The sequence below is a fragment of the Trichosurus vulpecula genome, chromosome 3 (genome assembly GCF_011100635.1).
Source record: "Trichosurus vulpecula isolate mTriVul1 chromosome 3, mTriVul1.pri, whole genome shotgun sequence".
Classification (NCBI taxonomy): Eukaryota; Metazoa; Chordata; class Mammalia; order Diprotodontia; family Phalangeridae; genus Trichosurus; species Trichosurus vulpecula.
The window spans coordinates 156,904,624-156,928,410 of NC_050575.1; the positions used below are offsets into that span (position 1 = coordinate 156,904,624).

Here is a 23,787-nt window from a genome sequence, read left to right on the forward strand (position 1 = left end):
GCTAATGAGGACAGAAGCCTCAGATTAAGGAGGATGAAGATTGAAAGGGGAAGGGAGTATCAGATTGACTGTGGCTGCCTCAATAGCAGACCAAATGGACACTGAAGTACCATATCCTGAGCGGGGGAGGGGGTATCTGATTGAACAGTTAAAGGATTGTTGATAACTCTGAAGACAACAGATTCAGCTGAAAGGTTGAGTTGGGAACCAGGGAGTTGAGAAGTAATTGAAAAGTGAGGAAATGGAACCAATGAATATAGGTGACTTAAATGACTGTGAAAAGTAGAAGAGGTGAGGGACAATAGCTTGATTGTATGTAAGGGTCAAAAATGGATCCTTTTCAAGGATGGGGAAGACCAAGGCACCAATAAAGTGAATTCGAAAGTGAGAGATAGAAGGACAATGATGGAAGGGGCAATTCCTGAAGGAAACAAGTGAGGATGTAATCAAAAGTACAACTAGAAGTGCTGGTTTCAGTTGACTTTACCATCCCATCCCTCAAACTATTAGCCTATAACTGTGTTCTCCTTTAGAGCTGTCATCATAGGAAAAAACTGCATTTATTGCTTCTACTTTGTCATTTCCCACTCCTCAACCCTTTGAAATCTTGCTTCTACTCCTACTAATTGACCCCAACATAGCGATGACATAGCCACTCAATTGTCAAGTCCTGTGAGACAGGCTGTGGATACAGAAATTAATAGTAATCTCCATGCATACCACAATCACCCTAATTCAGGTCCTCATTACCTATGACCTAGATAATTCCAGTAGCCCTCTAATTGCTCTCCTTACATATAGCCAGTCCCCTTCTTTTTTACAGATAGCTGCCATATCAATGTTCCCAAAGCATGGGTCTGACCATGTAAATCCCTCACACTTTTAGTGACTCTCTATTGCTTCTAGTATAATATGTAGAATAATCTGGTCCTAGCCTGTCTTTCTAAACTCATTATCCATTATTCCCATTCACAGTCACTGTATTCCAGGCAATCTGGTGTACTCACTATTCTTTACATATGACAGGCTTCCTCTTGCCTCTGTGCCCCAGCACAGGCTGTCCCCCATTCCTGAAATGTTGTTCCGCTTCAACTCTGCCTCAAAAGAATCTGTGGCTCCTGTTGAGTTTCAGCTCAAGTGACAATGCCTCTATAAGAGGCTTTTCCTAATTCCTCTGGGTGTTAGGGTTTCCCAAAGTTACCTTGTATTTGCTTTGGGCACAAGTAAATACAAACGACATATAAATAGATACAGGGTACTTTTGGGGTGATGCTAACAACTTGGAGCAGAAGAATACCAATATGACAGCTATCTGAAGGACATGTTGGAGAGGGGAAAGAATAGATGCACGATGTCTCCCTTCCCTCCTCTCCCTATCAGTAGAATGTAAGTTCTTTGAGGTTAGGGGCTAAGTTCAAGTAGTGTTTATAGAGTAAGATGGAGGTGTGCTGGTAAATATTTAACAACCAGAAAAATAAAGTATTCACCAAAGGACTATGAAACTGTGCATACCCTTCTATCCAGCAATACCACTATTAGATCTGTATCCCAAAGATTTCATAAAAAAGAGGAAAGGACCTACATGTACAGAAATATTTATAGCAGCTTTTTTGTAGTGGCAAAGAATTGGAAATTGAGGGGATGCCCATCAGTTGGGGAATGGCTGAACAAGTTGTGGTATATGAAAGTAATGGAGTACTGTTGTCGTTTAAGAAATGATGAGCAGACAGATTTCAGAAAAACCTGGGAAAGACTTACATAAAATGATACTGAGTGAGGTGAGCAAAACCGAGAGAACACTGTACACAGTAACAAGCAACACTATGTGTTGACCAATTTTGATAGAGTTAGCTCTTCTCAGTAATACAGTGATCTATAGACAATTCCAAAAGACTCACGATGGAAAATGCTATCCACATTGAGAGAAAGAACTATGGAGTCTAAATGCAGATAGAAGCATACTATTTTCTCTTTTTTTTCTTTCTGTTCTGATTCTTCCTTCACAACATGACTAATGTGGAAATATATCTAATAGGATTGCAGTTGTACAACATATCAGATTGCATGCTGTCTTGGGGAGGGGAGGGGAGGAAAAAAAAATTTGGAACTCTAAAAGTATTCACACACTTTTAAATTTAATCTCCATTGATAACACTTAAGTCTAGACAATCAACAAAACAATAAACCAAGCCCTGATCTTTAGTGATTACAGGTTTCCAGGGTGTAGATAGTCACACCGAAAATTTAACAATCAGCTCTCAGAGCAGTCTCCATCATACTCCTGGTTATGGGTGGTGGTCAGATCTAGGTTGTGACTGTCTGTGTGGGTGACTGAAGTAGAATCAAGATGTAAAATGATCAGAGATGAGAAACTTGATGAACTCCAAGGCCCAGGTTTAAGTACATCCACTTAACTTATATATGCTCTCCATTTCCCACCTCACCGTCGGTTTTTCCTTTTTTTTTTTCAGTTTTGTTTCTTCTTTCTGCTGATTCATTCCATTGGTCATAATTCTTCTTCACAACTTGACTATTGTGTAAATAAGTTCAATGCAAAGTTACATGTAGAAGATGTATCAGATTCCATGCCGTCTTGGGCGGGGGGGAGAAAATCTGAAGCTCAAAATTATATGGAACTGAGTGTTGTAAACTAAAAATAAAACATCTTAATTTAAAAAAAAAAAAGGAAAAGAATGATTTGGGAGCTGTTAGGTGACTGGGACAAGGATATAAACAGACTGATATAAACTGGAGTGAACTTCTTGGGAGAAGTTACTGAATGATAACTGCAGACACCATGTGAAAGATATCTACTCTTCTTCCTTGTCTGTTGTATCTGGGAAGAAAAAGAACTTCCAGTACTAGAGAAAGGGTCTAGTAATATCTTTCTGATGTCTTGCAGTCATCTCATTCTCAACATGTAAAAAATAGAACTCACCTTCCCTCCCCAACACCCAATTCACCCTACTTCCTAACTTCCCTATTTTAGTCCAGAGAACCACCATCCTTCCAGTCACCCAGGTTCACTACCTTGGAATCACCCTTAACTCTTCACTCCTCCTCGCCCCTCTCCTACATCCTGTTAGTCTTCCAAATCCTATGGATTTTGTCTCTACTGTATCCCTCACCACAATCTTATCTCATTTGAATTTCACAACAATCTTATGAGGTAGTTATTGTAGTATAGGTATTATTATGCCCATTTTAAAGATAAACTGAGGTTCAGAGAGGTTAAGTAACTTGCCTATGGTCTCAGAGTGTCAGAGGCAAGATTTGAGTCCTCGTCTTCCTAACTTCAAGGCTACTCTATCCACTACCCCACGTAAGGATGAAGGAAAATTTGTTAATGATAAATAGGGGTTCCAAAGGGCAGAGTTGAAGACAGTAAGGTCCAGGGAGGGAGCTAGAGTTTAAAGATTAGAGAGCAGGTGGTAGTAGCTGGGGAGTAGGCTTTTTGACTCCCAAGATGGCAAGCCTGAATGAATGCCAGAAATTTGGAGAGTAGGAAGAAAGGAGTTGGCTATGGGGGAAGTACCATTTAATAGGGGCTCCTACAGTCAAGAGCAATGTAAGTCTTTTCTCTCTTAAGTACTAGGAAGAAGGTATTGAGCCAGCAAAGAGATCAGATGGGCCTGTCTGATTTAGTAAATCTAGTGATCATTTTCTGTGGCCAGAAGAAAATTCATCATTTAGTTGCTGTTCTTCTGATAATGAACCTCTGAATTCAGCTAGGCTGGTCCTCCAGCAACAGACACACAATCTGTGACTCAGCCTGTATTCAAATCCTTTGCATTTTAGTAGGAACTGTGAGAACTTATGTTCCCCTAGCATAAGGTGAACCCAGGCTCATCCTACACTATAAGTCATCAGAACAAGTCTGAGAGGCAACTGGCAGCACAATGGATAGAGTGCTGGCTATAGAGTCTGGAAGACCTAAGTTCAAATCTGGTCCCAGATACTTGCTAGCTATAGGACATAGGCAAGTCACTTAAACCTCTTTTTATCTCAGTTTTCTCAACTGTAAAATTAAACTAATACCACCTACCTCAGAGTTGTTTTGAACATCAAATGAGATATTTGTAAAAAAGCACAGTGCCTGGCACCTATTAGATGCTACATAAATGTTTATTTTCTTCTCTTCCCCTTCTTCTTCCCCTTCCCCTTTAGTAGAGGTAGATAATTGATATCCATGAGTAGTGGAAGAAACCTTCTTTTAGACAGAACTCCTCAAAAATCTCATAGGGAAATCCAAAAACTTCCTGTTCTGGAATTTTGTCGTAGTCTATGTCAAGTCAAATCAGTAGTATGGGGGTGCGAAATGGTGTTTTTAATAGACATATTTGTTCTAGCATTTGTAACAACAGGGTTTGATATGTCTTTTTAACCTCTTCTACAAAAAACACTTTCCTCTAGTGGTCCTAAAGAATGGTGTCATTGTCTGAATTGAATGTCATTTCTTTTCCCCTGTCAGTACTCTTACAAAGAAGAATGAAGTTTTTAAAGACAAGTAGGTAATAGGAATAGATGTCATGGGCACCTATGTAGTTAACTACAAAATTGGTTAATTAGTTCCTTAAAGAGAAATGGAATTGATTTCAGAGAATAGCCAACAACTTTAACCAAGCATGTGAAGTCCTGCTATTTTGCCTTCTCTACAGGAAGGCTATGGTATTGGAGATGATGAGTATTCTTGTGCATATGATGGCTGCCGGCAGCTGATTTGGTATAATGCCAGAAGTAAACCACATTCACACCCCTGTTGGAAAGAAGGTATTCATTTAACTTTGGACTTTGGGCCCTGGCTAAAATTGCTGTTTACTACTAAGTCACTAATATTGCAGTTTGGGGTGTTTTGTTTTTTTTTTTTAAGTCATGAAGAATAAAAGGGGAAAAGTAATGGTATTCCAATCTAACATATTACAACAAACTGTTTTTATCTGAACTGGTAAATCTTAGACTTTTAAGAATTTTTAGTCTCATAAAGTTGCATTTTCTCTAGCAGTTGAATTCCAGGTATGTTGAATATTACATTAAATTAAACTGTACTGACATTTCAGCTGTTCCTGCATTTTGTTTGAATTCTAGTTTCTACTGTAGTCATATTTTGAACAAAAGCAGTTGTGTAAACTTGGCCATCGTGAATACTGAAATTATGATTCCATTAAAAATCAGGATTCATGAAGTTAAAATGTCCAAAGGCTCCTTACTTAATGACATTCTTGGCTCAGCATGAAGCAGCCTTGCAGATAGGTTGATACAAAAAAATGTTCAGCTTAGAAATGTTTTATATAATTGCAAAGTACCCCAACAGCCAACAGATAACCAATAGCAGTTAGGAACAGGTAGACCATTAGTGAAAAAAGTAGACCATTAGTGAATCAGGACTTCATTTTTTATGAGAAATACTTATTACCTACATCTGGTTCTTTCTGCTTTTTCTTAGGCCCTACACTAATGGGCCCATGCTGCCATGTACCAGCATGTAACACATTTGGAAATAAAAGCATTTAAGTTAGGCCTCATTCTTGGAATAATAGATCAATAGTAGAGTAATAAAGATATCATGAAGCTCCTTCAAAGCAGGGATTGTTTATTTTTTGCCTTTGTATCCCTTGCACCTGGCTTGGGAGATGCTTCATAAATGCCTCCTGATCAATTAATTGGACTGATCGATAGATTAGACTGATTGATTAAACACAGGTAGCCAAGTAGATTCTTTCTCACTAGTGGGGAGCTCATGAGATGGCAGACAGACTCTACTAAACCTCAGAGTCCCTTTCTTGTTGGCAAAACCAACTGGCCTGGCAAGAGCAAAGGATCTATGTTGGAAGGCAGTGGGGAAAAAAGTTTAGATAGATAAGTTAGGGTTTGATTACAGAGGAACTTGAATGCTAGATGGAAAAGCCGGTTTTCAGCCCAACTACAACTGAAAACCTGATTCTGTGCTCTGATATGCTCAAATATTAAAACACTAGAATTTAAAATCTATAATCCTAATATGTTTGTTTTATCTTCTAGGAGATACAATAGGATTTCTTCTAGACTTGCAAGAAAAACAAATGATCTTCTGCTTAAATGGCAACCAGCTTCCTGCTGAGAAGCAAGTCTTTACATCTGCTGTGTAAGTATCTGTCCCCATTTGGAACTGTGGGCCTAAACAAAACAATATCCATGTTCTTCCAGAAAATCTGAATTTGTATTGTCTCTTTCTCTGACAGTTTCTTTGTTGACAAGTCAAAGTATCTTTGGTGTCCCTTCAGTTAATGCTTGGACTGAAATTTTCCATAAGTTGGAAATAAGAAATATATGACAAGACAATATGATTAAATTAAAAAGAAAGTAATAGATTAGGAAAAAATATTTAAGGCATATATTATATCTAAACTATAAAAGGAGCTATTAAAAAGTCAGTCTGGACTACAGGCTGCAGTGAGTAAATAGTCAAAGTATATGAACAGATTTTATTTTTAGTTTTTAACTTTCACTTCCATAAGATTTTGAGTTCTAAATTTTCTCCCCCCAACTCCCCAAGACAGCATGCAATCTGATTTAGCCTCTACATATATATTCATATTAAACATATTTTCACAAGTCATGTTGTAAAGAGCAATTAGAACCCAATGGGAGGAACCATGAGAAAGAAGAAACAAAACAAACAAAGAAGAGCAAATGGTATGCTTCCATCTGCGTTCAGACTCCATATTTCTTTTTCTGAATGTGGATAGCATTTTCCATCCTCAGTCTTTTGGGGTTGTCTTAGATCCTTGCATTGCTGAGAAGAGCTGAGTCTGTCAAAATTAGTCATTGCACGATGTTGCTGTTACTGTTTACAATGTCCTCCTGGTTCTGCTCACTTCACTCAGCATCAGTTCATATAAGTCTTTCCAGATTTTTCTGAAGTCTGCCTGCTCATCATTTCTTATAGCCCAACAGTATTCCATTTATACCACAACTTGTTCAGCCATTCTCCAAAAAGAGCTGCTATAAATATTTTTGTACCTGTGGGTCCTTTTCCCATTTTTATGATCTCTTTAGGATACAGACCTAGATAGAAGTGGTATTGCTGGGTCAGTGGGTATGCAGTGTTTTATATCTCTTTGGGTATAGTTCCCAATTGCTCTCCAGAATGGTTGGATCAGTTCACAACTCCACCAACAATGTATTAGTGTTCCAATTTTCCTACATCTTCTCCAGCATTTATTATTTTCCTGTTTTGTCATGTTAGCCAATCCGATAGGTGTGATATGGTACCTCAGAGTTGTTTTGATTTGCATTTCTCTAATCAGTATTGATTTAGAGCATTTTTTAATATATATTTTAGATAGCTTTAATTTCTCCCTCTGAAAACTGCTTGTTCATATCCTTTGACCATTTATCAATTGGGGAATGACTTACATTCTTATAAATTTGACTCATTTCTCTGTATATATTAGACATGAAGCCTTTACATGATGGAAAAAGCCATCCACATCTAGAGAAAGAATTACAGGGTCTGAATGCAGGTTGACGCAAACTATTTGCTCTCTCTTTTTTGGTTTCGTTTCTTCTTTCTCATGGTTCATTCCATTGGTTATAATTCTTCTTTACAATTTGACTATTGTGAAAATAGGTTTAATGTGAAGGTGTATATAGAATCTATATTGGATTACATGCCATCTTGGAGGGAGAGAGGAGAGGAGAGGGAAGGGGAGAAAATTTGGAACTCAACTTGTGAAACTGAGTGTGGTAAACTAAAAACAAAAAAGAAATTTTAAAAAATGAGGCCTTTATCAGAGACACTGGCTTTGATAGTTGCACTAGTCTAATTGGTTTCCTTTGTAATTCTGTATATTTTATTTTATACATTTTAAAACATTGTGAGAAGGGGTCCCTGTTGTTGTTCAGTCCTTTTTTAGTTGCATCTAATTCTTTATAACCCCAGTTGGGGTTTTCTTGGCAAAGATACTGGAGTGGTTTTTTTTTCTGCCAATTTCATGGGTATTTATAAAGAGAAGCAACTCTGAAAGCCTTAAGAGCTCTGATCAATGCAATGACCAGTCACAATTCTAAAGGAGTGATGATAAAACAGATTCCCTCCCCTGTACCATCACCTGCCCCCTGAGAGAGAGGTAATGGATTCAAAGATGCAGAATTTTTTTCATTCATTCTTTTAAAATTTTTCATTATTTTCATTTACAGCCAATGTGAGAATTTGTTTTGCTTGACTATGCATAATACTTGTTACAAGAGCTTTATTTTTCATTTTTCTTTTCAGTGGGGATAGGGAGGGAGGAGAGGTAAGGGAAAGGGTAGCTTAAAAAAAAAAGAAAGAAGAAAGAAAAGACGGTTACTGAAACATTTTTTTTTTAAGGAACAGAAGAGAATAGAAGGCTAGAAAGAATCCCAGGCAAATAGGTCATCTTTGAAAGTTAATTGGTTAATTTATTATATAGTTTAAAAGAAAGCAAGCTGTATTTAATAGAGACTTGTAATTTCATTTACAATCCTTTTTCTGTTCTGATATAGAAATAGCTGTTTTACTTGAAGTTTAAGTTCAGAATTTAACCTTTTATTTTAAGGGAAAAACCCAAATCCCAATTTGATGGATCTGAGGTGGTCTTATAAATTTGTTTTAATTTGTATCACTCTGATTATTAGTAAGGGTGAAGTTGAACATCTTTTCAAGGGATTGTTAATAATCTGTGTTTCTTCTTTTAAAAATTGTCTGTTCATATAAAGGCTGTTACTATAAGCAAACTAGAGGAACAAGGAATAGTTTACTTGTCAGATTTATGGAGAATGGAAGAATTTATGACCAAACAAGAGATAGAGAACATTATGAAATATAAAATAGATAATTTTGATTACATTAAATTGAAAAGTTTTTCCATTTCCTTCTTCAGCTCATTTTACAGGTGAGGAAACTGAGGCAAACAAGGTTAAGTGACTTGCCCAGGGTCACACAGCTAGTGTCTGAAGCTAGATTTGAAATCAGAAAGATGAGTCTTCCTGACTCCAGGCCCTGTGCTCTATGCACTATGGTGCCACCTAGCTGCCCAAAGGGCTAGACTTCACTAAACTACCAAAGGAATCTATGACACAAAAACGTTTATGAACCCCTAACATAGAGGGAATGACTGAAAACTGTTATGGACAAGGCAACATAGATACAAAGATGAAAAATGATAGCCCTTCCCCTCAGAGAACTTACACAAGAAATTGGTAGACTGCAATATGTATGCAAATAAGAATGGTGTCATGGGAGAAAAAGAGATATGCAAACTGATCAAGGAAAACTTGAGAATGGAAAGATTGCTTTCATCTGGGCAGTCACAAAAGGCTTCATGGAATAAGAGAACATCTGTGTGGAGCCTTTAAGAGAGAGAAGGATTTCAGCAAGTGGAAATGAGGGAGTACCTTCCAGAATGGAATGAGGGAATGGTCTGTGGAAATGCAGAGGCAGAAGTTAGGATAAGATCAGAGAATAGCTGGTAATGTTGTTTAACTGCAATGGGGAGTGTATTAAATGAAATTATGTGGAAATTCTGGAAAAGTAGGCTGGAGCTAGATTATCAAGGATCTTCTATACCAGTTTGTGTTTTGTCCACTAAGGACTTTTTGTCCTTCACTAACTTTCTGAAACTTAAAATTTGCCATGGCACCCAGTTTTTTAATTTTGCATATATTTTTAATTTGCAGATCAGGTTTTTTTGCTGCAGCAAGTTTCATGTCATATCAACAGTGTGAGTTCAACTTCGGAGCAAAACCATTCAAATACCCCCCTCCTATCAAATTTAGCACTTTCAATGACTATGCCTTCTTGTCAGCAGAAGAAAAAATCATTTTGCCAAGGTAAGGGATATGCCCAGTGTTTCCCAGACTGGGTACTCTGTGTGTGTGTGTGTGTGTGTGTGTGTGTGTGTGTGTGTGTGTGTGTATTTGGTCTTCTACAAATTTGTAGACACAGAATCACAGAATTAGAGAATTGGAAGGGATCTCAGCAGTCTAGTCCAACCCATACACAAAGGAATCTCCACTATATCACACTTAACAAGCTTATCGGGTATCTACTTAAAGACTTTCAAGGAAGAAGAACAAACCACTTCTTGAGAGTCACCCCATTTCACTTTTGGATAGCTCTCATTGTTAGGAAATTTTTCTGAAATCTCCTCAGATGGCTTTTTCTAGTTCTCCCCTCTGGAACCAAACAGAAAAGTATATTCATTTCTCCACATGACAACCATTCAGATTATAAAAACATCTAGCATGTTTCCCCTGACTCTTCAGGCCAAGCATGCCCAGTTCTTTATGTAATCTTCATATGACATGGACGTAGGGCCTTCATCATCCTGGTTGTCCTCTTCTGGACATTCCATTCTATCAGTTCTCCTCTTAAAATGTGGCACCTAAGTTGCAGAAAGATGGCTACATTAACACACTGTTGGTTTAGCTGTGAATTTGTCCAGCCATTCTGGAAAGCAATTGGGTCTTATTCTGAGAAACACCTTTTAACCCAAAGATCTCATGCTCAGGTATATTCCCCAAGTTGGTCAATGACAAAAAGAAAGATCCCCTAAACCAAAAATATTTATAATAGCACTTTCCATAGGAGCAAAGAATTAGAGACGGAGTAGATGCTTATCAGTTGGAGAATGGTTAAACAAGTTGTGGTATATGAAAGAAAAAAATATTACTATACTATAAGAAACAATAAATATAGAGAAGTACAGGAAGATTTTAGTGGACTGATGCAAAGTGAACAAAGCAGAACCACAAAAGTAATATACATAATGACTACAACAATATAAGTGAAAAGTACAATAACAATACAGTTGAAACTGAATGCTGTGAAATTATAATGACTAAACTTGTTTCTTTGAAGAGGTAGGAGAAATAGCCTCCCTCCCTTCTTTGCAGAGGTGAAGCAGTATGAGTGTAGAGCATTACAGATAATGTTGATTTTTTTTGTTGTTGTTGTGTTGGTTAGTTTTGCTAAACTGTTTTTCCTTCTCTTCTTTCTTCTTTGCTTTGTTATAATGGATAACTCTCTGGCAGGATAAGGGATACATTAGGAAATATAAGTGATACAAATATATATGCATATATATACGTCAATACAAATTTATTAAGAAAAAAAAAACTATTGTGCCCATAACTAAACAAAATATTCCAATTGAGGTCCAGGAAGGACAGAGAATAGTAGAACTATCATCTCCTTATTACTCAGAAAAATTTCTCTTGATGCAGCCCAAGAATACATGAGTTTTTTTTAATTTCCATATCATGCTGCTGACTGATACTGAACTTGTAAACCAATAAAACCTTCATATCTTTTTTCCTAAAAACTTTTTCTGACCATGCCTCCTCCATCTTGTGCTTATGAAATTGATTTTTCATTCAAGTGTAAGGTGTTATTTTTATCTCTATTGAATTTCATTTTATTAGATTCAGTCCCATGCTCTAGCCTGTTGAAATCTTTTTGGATCCTGTCAATCAGTATGTTAGCTCTCTCTTCCAGCTTTGTGGCATCTGCAAATTTGATGAGCTTGCCATTTATGCCTTTAAGTAGCTTGAGTGGCATAGGAAAGATGCCAGCAGTATTCAGCAATTGCTGGGACAATGACTACCCTCTCAGCACAGTTTTCATAGCTGTTAATTTGACAAGAACTGATTGGCATTAATTGTCTCACAACTGCTGAATTCTTTTCCTTGAGAAATGAACATGGTTTCCACAAGCTGGTGAAAGAATCCAGCTGCTTTGAGTAATTACTTCTAGTTTAAGACCATTTCACTGTGGTAAATGCAGCTTTCTGTTTGAAAGAGAAAGTCTGCCTTAGGCCTATGTCATTAAGAACACTCCTACTGCTAATGCACTGCCTGTCATAACAACAAAGCTGGTTATCTGGTAACATATTAGTAAACTCAGTCTGCCAGGTCCACTGTGTGCATATAGCTTTAGACCTGTAGGTCTCTAAAAAGATATAAAATAAGCAAATGTGGTGAGCACCTGCTTTGTCTGTAAAAACAGTTACATAAGTAATTCTCCTACACTGTCTCACCCTTTTGCCAAGCATTTACTAGTACTAAAACTGCCCAATAGTTTTGAGATGTATAAAATAAAACTGGTACTGGTGAAGGAAGACCTCATGTAACAGAAGGCCTAATTTTAATAGCCTCTTCAGGGTACTGCTGGTTCTTCCTGAAGCCCTTCATGCTGTTTAGGTGTTTTGGGAAGGGAGAAAGGTGAGCACTTCCCTCTACCTGCAGATTTTTTGTTTTGGGTTTCTTTTTCCTGTCACTTAAAATATTGTATTGATACTCTTTTTTATATCACTAATCACTTTAAAATGACACCCACCCCAGTAGAACTGTCCCTTGCAACAAATACAGTCAAGCAGAACAAATCAACTCATTGGCCATGTCTGAAAACATATGGCTCATTCCTCACCTGTAGTCCATCATCTCTTCTAAGAGGCTGAGGTGAGGCATGCATCACCATTGTTCTTCTGAAGTCAAAACTGGTCACTGCTTTGATCAGTTATGAAATCTTTCAGTGTTGGTTTCCTTTACATTATTGTAGTTGTCATGTAAATCATTCTCCTGATTTTTTTTGCTTCACATTTCATCAGTTCATACTGTCTTTCCATGTTTCTCTGAATTCTTATCATTTTTTTATGACTCAAGCATTTCTTTGAACATACACCTGAAGAAATGACCTGGTTTCTTTCTGAAAGAGAAATTTGAAAACATAGGGTCATAGATTTGGTTCTGGACTTGAAGTTAGTTGATTCTAGTCTAACCCCTTCATTTTACAGACAAGGAAAATGAGTCTTAGAAAGGGGAAGTAACAAGATCATATACTAGTAAATAGTGGAGCTGGGGTTCAGTCATAGGTCTTCTGATTCCAAACCCTTGTTCTTTCCACGCTGCCATGCTACCTCAACTTTTTTTTAAAAGTGTTTCTTACTTAAGAAGCACATTCTCAGCAATTTGTTATTATACTAAGAAAGTGACTAAAATGCCCATATCCTTTGACTTAAAGATCCCACTGAGAGGCACACACCCCCTCAAGGAGATTAGTGATATAAAGAAAAGTTCCATGTTCACCAAAGTATTTATAGCAGCATTTTCTGTGGTAGCAAAAAACTGGGAAGAAAGTAGATGTCCATCTTTTAGGGGATGGCTAAATAAATTGTAGTATGTCAATGTAGAGGAAAATTACTACAGTATAAGAAACCATGAATATGATGAATATATGGAGAAGCATGAGAAGAGTTCCATGAACTGATGCAAAGTAAGGTGAGCAGAACTAGGAAAACATTTTGTAAAATGACTACAACAATGTTAATGGAAAAAACAGCAAAAACAATTGAAATTGAATGCTGGGGAGTGAAGCAAGGACACCTTCTCCTCACCAGTGTTTGATATAGTTCTGGAAATGCCAGCAACAAGACAAAACAAAGGAATCAAAGACATAAAGGTAGGTAAAGAGGAGTTGGAACCAACTCTGTTTGCTGATGATATGATGGTACACGTGGCAAAAAAGAATCAGCAAAGATGCTGAATGAGACAGTAGCTTTCACAAAGTTGCCGGCTACAAAAATCAATAGCATTTCTATATAATAATGAAGAAGCAGTAACAGAAAGGGAAATCCTCTTCCAAATAACTTCCAAACGTATAAAATGTCTGGGGATCTGCCTACCAAAGTACACAAAACACTTGTATAGATTCACTTACAAAGTGCTCCTTAAAGAAATAAAAAAAATTTTAAAAGGAGAAATATTCATTACTCATGGCTAGCCCATGAAAATATAATAAAAATGACAATACTGCCAAAATTAATTTATACCTAAAAAGCTTGCTTTATCTAAATATGTGTGGCTGTGAGGCTGCATGATTAAGTCAGAACCAGAAGTTCCCATAGGATCTGCCCAGGCTGTCCACTAGTATATGAGAACATTAGGATTGCGGCACTGAACCAGCACTGGAGTTCAGCCCAGAAATCACTCTGACAGGCACCAAGAGCCATGTTAGGGATCAGCAGTTACTCTAACTTATGGTTAGGGATATATTCCAAACAATTGTAATTTTCCTTAAGAGTTACATGGGTAAATCTGTCATCCGTAATTTTAAAGTTGTATTTTTATCCTGCACCCTATCTAGCTTTAATAGATTCCAAAAGTTTGTTATACACTGTATAGATCAAGATTGCCTTTTATTTATCCTAAATTTCCTTCTTCCCAGCTTCAAGTTATTGGCAACAAGGATGGAGGGATACATTTCTAGTATGCTCAGAATAGCCCTTTATCTACGTTGGCCACTTTTTTTCTTCAGGGCTGTATTTTCAGCACAATTTTGCCAATCACTTTTTCTGTTTATTGACTTTATTGAACATTTCCGGTGTGCTGCTGTTCCACATAAATTGTGTATTCTCTTCAATTTCAAGCGGCCTCTTCATTTGATTTCAGGCACAGGCGTCTTGCTTTGTTGAAGCAAGTTAGTATCAGAGAAAACTGCTGTTCACTTTGTTGTGATGAAGTAGCAGACACAGAACTCAAGCCATGTGGACACAGGTATGACTGATTGTCAGAAGCCCATTTGAGTCTGGCAGACTTCCAGGCTTCAGTCCAGTCTTGGTTGTTTTGTTTGTGACTGTTAAGAACAGTGTTCCCGTAGCTACTTTCCGGTTTGCTCTGCTCTCTGTGAGGATAGCGAAGGAGGACTAATAACAAAGGGAGACAGACAGTACGATACAGAAGGAAAGTGACACTTAAGAGCTGTGTGAGATGGGCAAGTCACCTCTCTGAACCTCAGCATCTTCATCTGTGTAAGGGGATAGTAGAATTCAGACTACCTTTCATTCAGTATGGCTTCAAGGAATGGGATTTTATGAACTCTAAAGCACTCTATAGATATGACTTGTGAGTATCGTAGTACCAATCAGGCTTCTGGCATCTTCCTAGATCCCTGAAATTATATTTAAAAATAGATGGCGCATCCTAATTAACAGAAATTCCAGTTTTGCAAGATGAAATGAAAAGAGAAAGATTTGATTGCTGCTTCTCAGAACACTTTCCACTATACCACACTGCCCTGTCAAAGGCAGCCTTGAACTCAAGGGCCAAAGGCAGCAGCCTTAGAAAGAACCATAGGCATAAATGTTGCTGGGGTAAAGAAGCAGCCATAGGAAGGTATATGCACAGGAAAAAGCAATGTCTGTTGTTTCCTCATCTGTAAAATATGGGGAGAGTAATCATTTTCACCTTGCAGGGAAATGATGAATAAAGTACCATGCAAACCGTTCAGCACTATGTAAATGTGAGCTTTTATTATCATTAAGAGGCAGGCACCTTTACAGCTGGAAGTTTTCCTTAAAGGCCTGGAATTGAGATTGACTTAGCAGAGTCCCCTGCTTGAGATTTTAGCCACTGCACAAAAGTGGAGACATCACTGAAGAAATGGCTGCTGTACACTGTGGTCTCTGACAAGTTGAATTCAGTTCCCCATTGCTGTCTGGTCACATTATGTGTCCATGTAAGGAATAAGCCCTAGGTGGGATTAGAGAATATGATCAGGCCCTATCTAATGCTTTGAATGCAATAATATGAATATGGTCTTAACTGGTATTTCTTTCTTTCTTCAGTGACCTGTGCATGGATTGTGCCTTGCAACTGGAGACTTGCCCATTGTGTCGACAAGAAATAGTGTCTAGGGTGAGACAGATTTCTCACATTTCATGACACATGTGGAGAAGCAACACAGACTTATTTTTAATCAATTCCAGCCAATGTCTGAAAAGGAAAAACATCTCTAACCAGTTGTGCGCACATTGAAACTATAGCCATGGCCAGATTTTACGCTAAGCAGTAGTTTGTCTAAGACAAAATCCTTTAGAACCTAACCCAGGATGGCAGCGCTGGGAAATTTCTTTTACGAACAAGGAGAGCTGAACGCTATGGCTGAGTCTTGAGTCCCTCTGAGAAAGATACCAGGAGACACTGCCCACATGAGTGCCGAAATTGAATTTGCACTGGAATCCTACATGTTCAGTACATTCAGTTGTTTAAAACAGGATGTTTTGTCTCATACATGAAAGTCTTTATTTTTGGCTGAAGCCATTATGGAGAAATAGTCTGCCAGTGTTTCTTGGTTAAGTGTAACTTCCTGCTGGTCAGAGACTGTGTTAACATTGAACTGCAAGACTTGAATCCCTAAAACTAAAAATAAACATGTCTTACTACAAGCTACATGAAGGACCCAAAAGAAGGTGCATAGACTGTAAAAAAAAAAAAATCCAAATTTTTGATATATCTCAGTGATTCCAAAGAACATTCTAATTTTTTTTAACACAGAAAATTGGTGGTATTTTCACATTCATAGTGTTTTTATCCAATTTCAGTACCCGCATTTTGTGAAAGAAATAATATGTTTTACCAGTGCAGGAAGAATTCTTACATTAATTACAATGCTGGACTGGAGAAAATTTACTATTTAGGGTATTTTTAAGGTACCATCAATCAGGTTTTTTTGGTTTTGTTTTTTTTTTGTTTTTTTTTTTTTAATCAGTATTGTTTTTGAAAGTAATGTACATTTGAAACTTTTGAACTAATAGTCTCAAAAGATCTGGAGGAAATTCTGAAAAACGTATTAATATTGTTTTTAAATAAATACATGTTATTTGAATAGTAAATTCAATCATGGATTGCTGACTATGTCTTCATCAAAAGTACAAGTCCCTCTCTGGGTCTCTGATGAAGATCTTCAAGAGTTTGTTTTGTTTTTCTCCCAGAAAATTGGAAGGTAGAATTGTAAATTCACAGTACTTATTTTATAAGGGTGTACCTCAGCAGTTGCCTTTTAATTTATGCCAACTACTTACTGAGTTTATACTTGAACAGTAAAGGTGTCTTCTGAGCTTTACAATGTCTTAAATTGGATGCATATTCTTTTTTCCCTCTCATTGCCACCCCTTCTAGATTATAAAGTGACAGTAACCTGAAGCCTGTGCTATTACAGAGCTCATTTCTTCCTGTAAATTGGGATGATGGGTTTTCCCCATACTTTCAGTCTTCCATAAACTCTAAAATTTCATGTTCTTCCCTTAGCTTGTGGTGAATATGATAATTTGTATTAAATAAATAAAGTATTTGTTTCATTTTTTTTTTGCAGACAAAGGTCTGACAGCCTTCACTGGTACATGCTACTAAGATTGAGATGTGAGGTTCTCATCCTTTTATTTTGGAGGTGGGGCAGACAAGGGGAGAAAGCTGCTGATAATGCTGCTTTCCAAGACCTTACAAATCCTTGCAAAAAGGAAAGGAAGAGAACAGGGGTGATGCAAGGGATGATGAGCAAGTGTTAGCAGCTGAGGTGAGGTTAGTCAAAGAAACTGCCAGTATACTCTTTGGAAAAGCCTACCCTTGAGCTTTACTCTTAATAAAATCTACTTTTCTTAGATGTAGCTCAGCCCTTAGACCAGGAAGCATTACAGGTGGAGTTGGGGTAAACGTTGGAGGCACTTCAGGAGGCACGTTTTAGGCAGGGTATATGAAGCCAGCTCAAACCTGCTCATGAGAGTCATTGTTAGACTTTCAGTGTGATCATTCACACTTCAGAAGTTGACAAATGCTCCAAATCAGGACACAAGTTAAAGTGAGTTGTGCTTACATTTTCCCCCCAGAGATCCAGTTGTTATATATTGACCAGCATACTCCTGATTTTAGAAGTCTGTCCTTTTTGCTAGAGAAAGAGGCAGAAAAATGGAGGGAGAAGTGGGAAGAATTAGGCCTTGTAGTAGAAAGAAACAAATCAGTTTGTCTGCACCTAGTATCCAATACTGAAGGACTAAATCCATGATAACATGGCATTTTAAGCCATGAGAATTTCACAATGCCATCACCTAAATAGTAACACCTAAATAATCCACTTAAGAGGCAGCGTTTTGTAGTGAATAGAGAAGAATCAGGAAGACCTGAATTCCAGTCCTGCTTCTTCCTCATACCGGCTATGTGATCCCAAGCAGGTCACCCAGCTTCTCAGTGACCCAAGCAGCTCTCTCAAACTCTTTTAAGTTTCAGAAAAGGTACCTTGGTAGAGGGCCTTTGTAACAGGTAGTAGCTCCCTATACACATGATACCAAAAAAAAGTTTATGCATACATATATACAGTCTTTATCCAGTGGGTCCTGGTGTATCATAACCATAGGCAGTGAGGTAGTGGGCAGAGCACTGGTCCTAGGTTCAGGAAGACCCGAGTTCAAATCCAGTCTCACGTCAGCCATGTGATCCTGAGCAAGTCACTTAACTTACATCTGCCTCAGTTTCTTCATGTAATCACCTATCTAGAGGGGTTGTAAGGATGAAATACAGTATTTGTAAAGTACATGCCTGGTATACAGTAAGCACTTAATAAATGCTTATTCCCTTTCTTCCCTCCCCCACAACTGGAAGTCAGAGAAGTACATTATCAACCCTTGAACAATGAAGAGGGGAAAGAGCTTGTTTGTTATAAAGAAAAAGCCTGGACTATGGAATGACTGAAGTAGACAGGCTTCTGTCAGCAGAAAATAAATGAACTTATTTAATTGATGGGAAAGGTTTGTGAGGGACCTGGCTCATTCTGAGATGTTCTGAGCCTGCAGTGGTGCCAAGACCCTCTGTGCATGTCTCCAGTTGTTCAGATGACTTTTTGATATGACATTTGGAATGCTATTCTCTGTGTACAGTGGGCTAAGAATCACTGGTGATTTACCAAACTTCATTTCAATCAGTGCACTCAACAGGTCTTTGACCTGTGTCCGTTCAGCTCAATATGGGTGGAGGCAGAGTAATCCAGTTTGATTAAAGAGGAAAGATTTTCTGGGTAACTGAGTTTATCTTCTTTTACATCAAAGCATTTTTCAGTCTTAGCCATTTCTGCTGAAAATTCAATTATATCACTTAATTCTTTCCATTCTTAAACTGAGGGCACTGTACATAACTTCCTGATGACTAATGGTCACCTTAAAGAATGCCAATACGTGGGGCTCTATTTCCGCCCCTCCCCCAATTAGATTCCCCCAGACCACACAGTGCTTTATAAAGTCCTATGTCTGGTTATTTTACCTTTTCCTCTCTCTCTCCTTTCTGTCATATGTAGCTGCTTGTCTGTGAGTCTGCTGTAGCAGCCAAGCCCACCCTTCTAATCTGCTTTGGGCTTTGAAAGCAAATCCCCAGGCTTATTAGAATTGTATGTAAAGAAAGAGAATGTAGGCTGTGTATGAGGATCCTATGAACCTTAGCCTTAGTGCTTGGACTCTGTGGTAGAGTCCTTTCAGACTCTTGGCTTCTCAGAGATTTGTTTTGCTTTTGTGTTTCTTGCCTATGTTGCAAATGGGTAAAATATACCAGATAGGCATAACTACATTTTTATTAAACTATGAATATACCTCCCCGAGGACAGATTGGTCCTTACGGACCCTAAATAACCACTCCCTGCAGAAAACAATTTACAGTTTTGAGAATTTGCCTACACCTTCAGATCTAGTTTGAATGGCCATGTTTCAAAAGTTGCACAGAGGAGCGTGGCCATGAGCTAGTTGGGATAGGTGTGCTTGTCCTGGACTGGAGAGCCTCTTAAACTGTGGGGAAGCTTCTTTTCTGTGGAATGATCCACTCTTTAATTAAAAGCATGTTGGGTGGACATCTTACAAACGTTAAGGACTGGAGGAGATAGGATCAGAGTTGGAAGGATAATGGCACACAGAGTAGATCCATACTCTTTCTCCTAGGGATTTAATAAAAATTAGAAGAATCTCTTCCATTTATAAATTGCACTTAACTATTCAAAAAGTATTCCTTTTTGAGCCTTACAATCAGCTTGTGATGAAAATAGGGCAGATGTTGTCATCTCTATTGTACAGATGGCAAAGGTGAGGTTCAGAAAGATCTAAAGTGACCTGCCCAAGGTAATTGAGTGACAACAGCCAGAGAAACAGAAGTTGTACTTCTTTTGTACTATGCCACTCTGGAGAGCTTTGTCCCTTGGAGAAAGGGATGCCTCTTCCTAGCTAATCTAGAGAGGATAGCCCAAAAAAGAATATCACAGAGTTTTCCCCTGAGGTAACTTCCCATGACCAAGCCATGAGAAGATTGCCTAGGACAGGGAACCCAGCTCCCATCGCTAAACTCCACAGGTGTTTAGATTAGGGTAAAGAGGCAGGAAATAGCTTTTCATACTAAAAAGCCTTGGATTGGGGAGGTCCAGAGTCAGGTGCCAAAGTCTCACCGGGGCAAAAGATGTTGGATGGCCTTTCTACCTTCCTACCACATGACCCTTTTGTTTCTCTATCCTTTTCATTCCCCCTTTCTTTCCTGCTCCTCTGGTCTCATTCTACTTCTTGTCTTCCTCTCCTTTGATCTCTCCTAAGGCTAACCCAAGCCCCCTTGGGAATTGCTTAGTTTCAGGTGGTATCTCACTCCAAAAAGGTGGCCAGCTCTTAAAGACAAACCTCCCATTGCATGAGGAAAACCAGAACAAGATTTCAAATATGCCAATATGATGCAGTACCTTGCACATTGTTAAGGATTTAATAAGTTACAGCCTTGATAAATTAAGTTCTTGAATTAGCAGATTTCATAATAACTATCGTTTATACCCATTTCAATCCAATAAAAATTTATTAAGCGCCTATTATGTGCCTGGCACTGTGCTAGGCCATGGGGATATAATTAACACAGTCCTTGCCCTCAAGAAGTGTACAGTCAAAAGGGAAAGACACAAAAGGAGGCAAGAACGTTGGGGATCAGACACCTGGGGGTACCTGACCTGGGTTTTTTGTTTTTTTTTTTGCAAAGCAGCAGATGCAATGTGGCAATCTGTATAGTGCTTTAAGGGTTGCAGAGCACTTTATAGATTTTATCTCATTTCGTCCTCACAAATAATAAATACTGCTATTATCCCCGTTTTAAAGATGAGGAAAGTGAGGCTGAAGAAGTCTGCATGACTTGCTCAGGGGCACACAGCTATTTAGTGGCTGAAGCTGGATTTGAGCTCAGGTCCCTCTGATTCCAGGCCTTCATGAGGGAAATTTTCTCCTCTGGAAATTACTTTCCTTGATGCTTCCTCAGGTCTCCCTTATAACCTGGGCCCTCCCAATGGGTTTCATCTTTGTTTACTGTACCTCCCTTTATCTCCTACCATTCTTCCAGCTGAATCTTGTCAGCATCTACCCCTTCCCCAATCCCCAGTGTGGTATTAGTGTGTGTAGACAGAACACTTGTCATAGCCAATACCTTCCTATAAGAACTCAGATGGATAGATCACATCCCCTTTGTTTTGAAAAAGGGTTGTTTTTGAGAGCCTGCTTGGAAACCCAAAGAGGGAAAGAATTTATTTAACCAAACCATTGGGTAAATGACTACACACCACCATGTGAAAGTTCTCCCAGCACTCCCTCCATGTTATATGTGAAAAAAGTTCCATTCAGTCATCCTATTCCCCCCCATTTCATGTTTGGTAGGGGAAAGTGCCCAATCTTATCTTTTTTTCATATTTTAAAAACTCACTTTTAATAAGGAAAATTGATCAAAAGAACTATTTCTCTAGCACAGTGCTGTACACACAATAGGTGTTTAAATGAATGTTCTGAAGATCTGTAGCACAGAGGAAAGATTTGCAAAGCAGTCTTGAAAGGTATCCACAATAAAAGCTGTCCCTGAGACCAAAGTTGACTCCAATTCAGAGTAAGAATTGGTACAAAAATCAGGAGGTCTAGCATCCAGTGAGACACTGGACTTGGCGCCAGGCCTTGCTGGTTCCAGATTCCTGTATTAGGTCCCATTGACCTTTCTTTTCACTCTCTTGTTTTCCAGAGGTTTCATCCCTTCAGAATTGGCAGCAAGGCCTCCTTAGGGAAGGGACTCAATATGACAGAATAAGAGGACTGATGGTCTTGTGTGGTTCAATATGAGGCTTACAAGTCTTATTCCTCTTGGGGTCCTCTATCTAACAAACACTGACTTTGGCATCAGAGGACCCAAGTTTAAATCCCACCTCTGACACTACCTGTGTGACTCTGAGCAAGTGACAACCTCCCTGGGCCTCAGTTCCCTCATGTGCAAAAAAGACAGAGTTGGACTAGATAGCCTCAGTGGACCCCTCTAGCTCATGGTCCTGGAGACAAGACAAGGAAACATACCTCTTCTCTCACAGCTCAGTGACAGAATGCTGCTGGGACAATGCATTGCATACATAGTCAAACACATTTCTGTATCTGATGTTCTTTGTATATTTGCATAGCTTGATATCTTTCTTTGCCACAAGGGAAAGTTCAATGTGGAAGTGGACTAACTGTGATATAAAGGCAAAAAACATTATTAAAACTTTTTAAGAAAACAATTCCATCGAAAAGGAGTCAAGGATGACATGAAAATGAAACACCCCTCCCCCAAATAGTAATAAAAAGTTCATAGTGCAAGCTTCTCCAAAGCAGAATCTAATCCAATGAGTCTTAATGCTTCTCCAGGAATTCCCATCCTCCCCTCCCCCCAGGATGATTGTGGTTTTCACAGATGATCGCACCACCACAGACAGAAGGAGGTATGAAGAAGAGAAGAGTTGGCTCCTCCTTCCCTGAGCCCTCTCCACTTCACCCCCAGCCAACCACTACAATGAATTCTTTCCCCTCAGTAATGGAAGTTGACTCCCTCTTAGCCATGTCTAGCCTCCCTCCCCATCTAGCCCTCATCTCAGAAGTAGAATTCTTCTACTAGGTGCCTCCCACCTAAGGAGCCTGGGTGTCATTCCAGAGGTTACAGGAATTTCTGCAAATAGGCCTGCTGTATCAAGCTGAGAGAGCTAAATATTGTGTACTTTATTAACTTTTAATGGTTATAACATTTAAAGTAGAAAACTCCCTTCATCTACGTGTCCACTCTCTTCTGGGGGACAAGTAAATGTCTCCATTTTGAGAAACTGGTGAAGAAACATGCTCAGCTCAAAGACAAATCACACATCCTATCCCACATGAGATGAGGCACAAGAATGGACTTAGTCCTTTCCCTTTTCTCCTGGCTCCTTAATGTCAATAAAATGTTTCTACACCTGTTTATCCAGAATGTACTGCAGTCCAATTGCTACTGTGTAGACTCTGATATTTCATCAACTAATCAACATTTATCCGATACTATTTACCAGGCACTGTGCTAAGCCAAGTGGATACAAAAAGAGGCAAAAGACAGTCCTTGCCCTCAAGGAGCTTACAATCTAAAGGAAGAGACAACATGCAAATGTATACAGAGCAAGCTATATACGTGATAATTAGGAAATATGTAAAAGAGGAAAAGCACTGGAATTAAGAGGGAATGTTTTCTGTAGAAGATGAGGCTGTAGTTGGAACTTAAAGAAAGCCAGAGAGGTCAGTAGTTGGAGGGGAGGAGGGAGAGCATTCCAGGTATGGGGGACAGTCAGAACACAGATGGAGCATCTTATTCATGGAACAGCCAGGAGGCCAGTCACTGGATTGAAGACTAGGAGTTAGAGAGTATGGTGCAGGAAAACTGGAAAGATAGTAGGGGGCTAGGTTATGATGGGCTTTGAATGCCAGCAGAATATTTTGTATTTGCTCCTAGAAGCAATTGGAGCCACTGGAGTTTAGTGACTCTCCCTGCTTCCCCCCCAGATGAGTTTTCCCCTAGACTGAGGATCTTGACATCAGAGATCACCTATGAAAGGGCTGAGGAGAGATAATAGGAAATCTGCTCCCTCCCTTCAACACTTTGTACCAAACAGTCCAACTCTCTCCACTAGGAAGGGAAGGCAGGGAAATT

General features: G+C 38.7%; 1 protein-coding gene across 2 annotated transcripts in view; it reads left to right on the forward strand.

The window, feature by feature from the left end:
- RSPRY1 (ring finger and SPRY domain containing 1) overlaps positions 1–17,158 on the forward strand; it is a 63,365-nt gene extending 46,207 nt beyond the window's left edge. Inside the window, exons 13-17 of one of the 2 annotated variants that reach the window (XM_036751736.1) lie at positions 4,659–4,770; positions 6,019–6,121; positions 9,679–9,831; positions 14,449–14,553; positions 15,624–17,158. In XM_036751736.1, coding sequence (XP_036607631.1) covers positions 4,659–4,770; positions 6,019–6,121; positions 9,679–9,831; positions 14,449–14,553; positions 15,624–15,720 — 570 coding nt within the window. In that variant the 3' untranslated portion in view covers positions 15,721–17,158. The remainder of the gene's footprint in view (positions 1–4,658; positions 4,771–6,018; positions 6,122–9,678; positions 9,832–14,448; positions 14,554–15,623) is intronic. The other variant, XM_036751735.1, reaches the window with a different exon arrangement.
- Positions 17,159–23,787: the final 6,629 nt, after the last annotated feature.